Source organism: Neomonachus schauinslandi, chromosome 9 (genome assembly GCF_002201575.2).
Source record: "Neomonachus schauinslandi chromosome 9, ASM220157v2, whole genome shotgun sequence".
Classification (NCBI taxonomy): domain Eukaryota; kingdom Metazoa; phylum Chordata; class Mammalia; order Carnivora; family Phocidae; genus Neomonachus; species Neomonachus schauinslandi.
Genome location: NC_058411.1, coordinates 26,972,948 through 26,973,572, shown reverse-complemented (window position 1 = coordinate 26,973,572; position 625 = coordinate 26,972,948). Strand labels below are relative to the sequence as shown.

The 625-nt window shown below is 60.3% G+C and overlaps 1 protein-coding gene across 2 annotated transcripts in view; it reads right to left on the bottom strand.

Annotated features, from left to right (window-relative positions):
• ABCD4 (ATP binding cassette subfamily D member 4) overlaps positions 1 to 326 on the bottom strand; it is a 15,941-nt gene extending 15,615 nt beyond the window's left edge. For both annotated transcript variants that reach the window (XM_021679907.2, XM_044918457.1), the window contains exon 1: positions 163 to 326. In XM_021679907.2, the coding sequence (XP_021535582.1) occupies positions 163 to 200 (38 nt within the window). In that variant the 5' untranslated portion in view covers positions 201 to 326. The remainder of the gene's footprint in view (positions 1 to 162) is intronic.
• Positions 327 to 625: the final 299 nt, after the last annotated feature.

Sequence of the window (625 nt, the reverse complement as noted above, 5' to 3'; positions counted from 1 at the left end):
GGGAGAGGATCCCACAGCCAGAGTGCTGGAGGCTGCCTCGGATCGCGGGAGGGTGGGCGCCCCTTCAGAGCTCCTCTTTCGCTGGGGCCGGGGCTCTTCAAGCCACACAGCCCCGGGGAGGGCACCCAGAGGCCCGGCTCTCTTCCCCACCGCCCTGCTCACCTGGCGCCAGCCCCGGCCGCGGCCACCGGGACCGCCATGTGCCGGCTTCCACCCTCCTCGCCCCGCTACCCCGGAGTCGGCTGCGGGAAGAGTCCAAGGAGCACTAGGTCAGCCTAAGAGGGCGGGCCCACGGTGACCACAGAGAGGGGCGGATAGAGAGGAAGGCGCCGGGCGACGAGGCCGCTCCCGGAAGCGACCCACCCCTCGAAAAGAACCAAAGAGTGCTGAGTGTCACATTTGTCGACCGGGCGCCTACAGCGCCCCCTGCTGGATCTGGGAGGTTTCCTATTTGACAAGAACAGCCGAAAAATGTGACTATTTTATGACAAATATTTTAGACTCGGAATATAGATATTTCATACATTCTCCCACAGAAGCCAGAGTGATCTTTTAATAACATAAATCATGCTTCCGGATTGTTTCCATGGCGTAAGTGATGGCGCCCTCCCCTTAAATCTTCGTT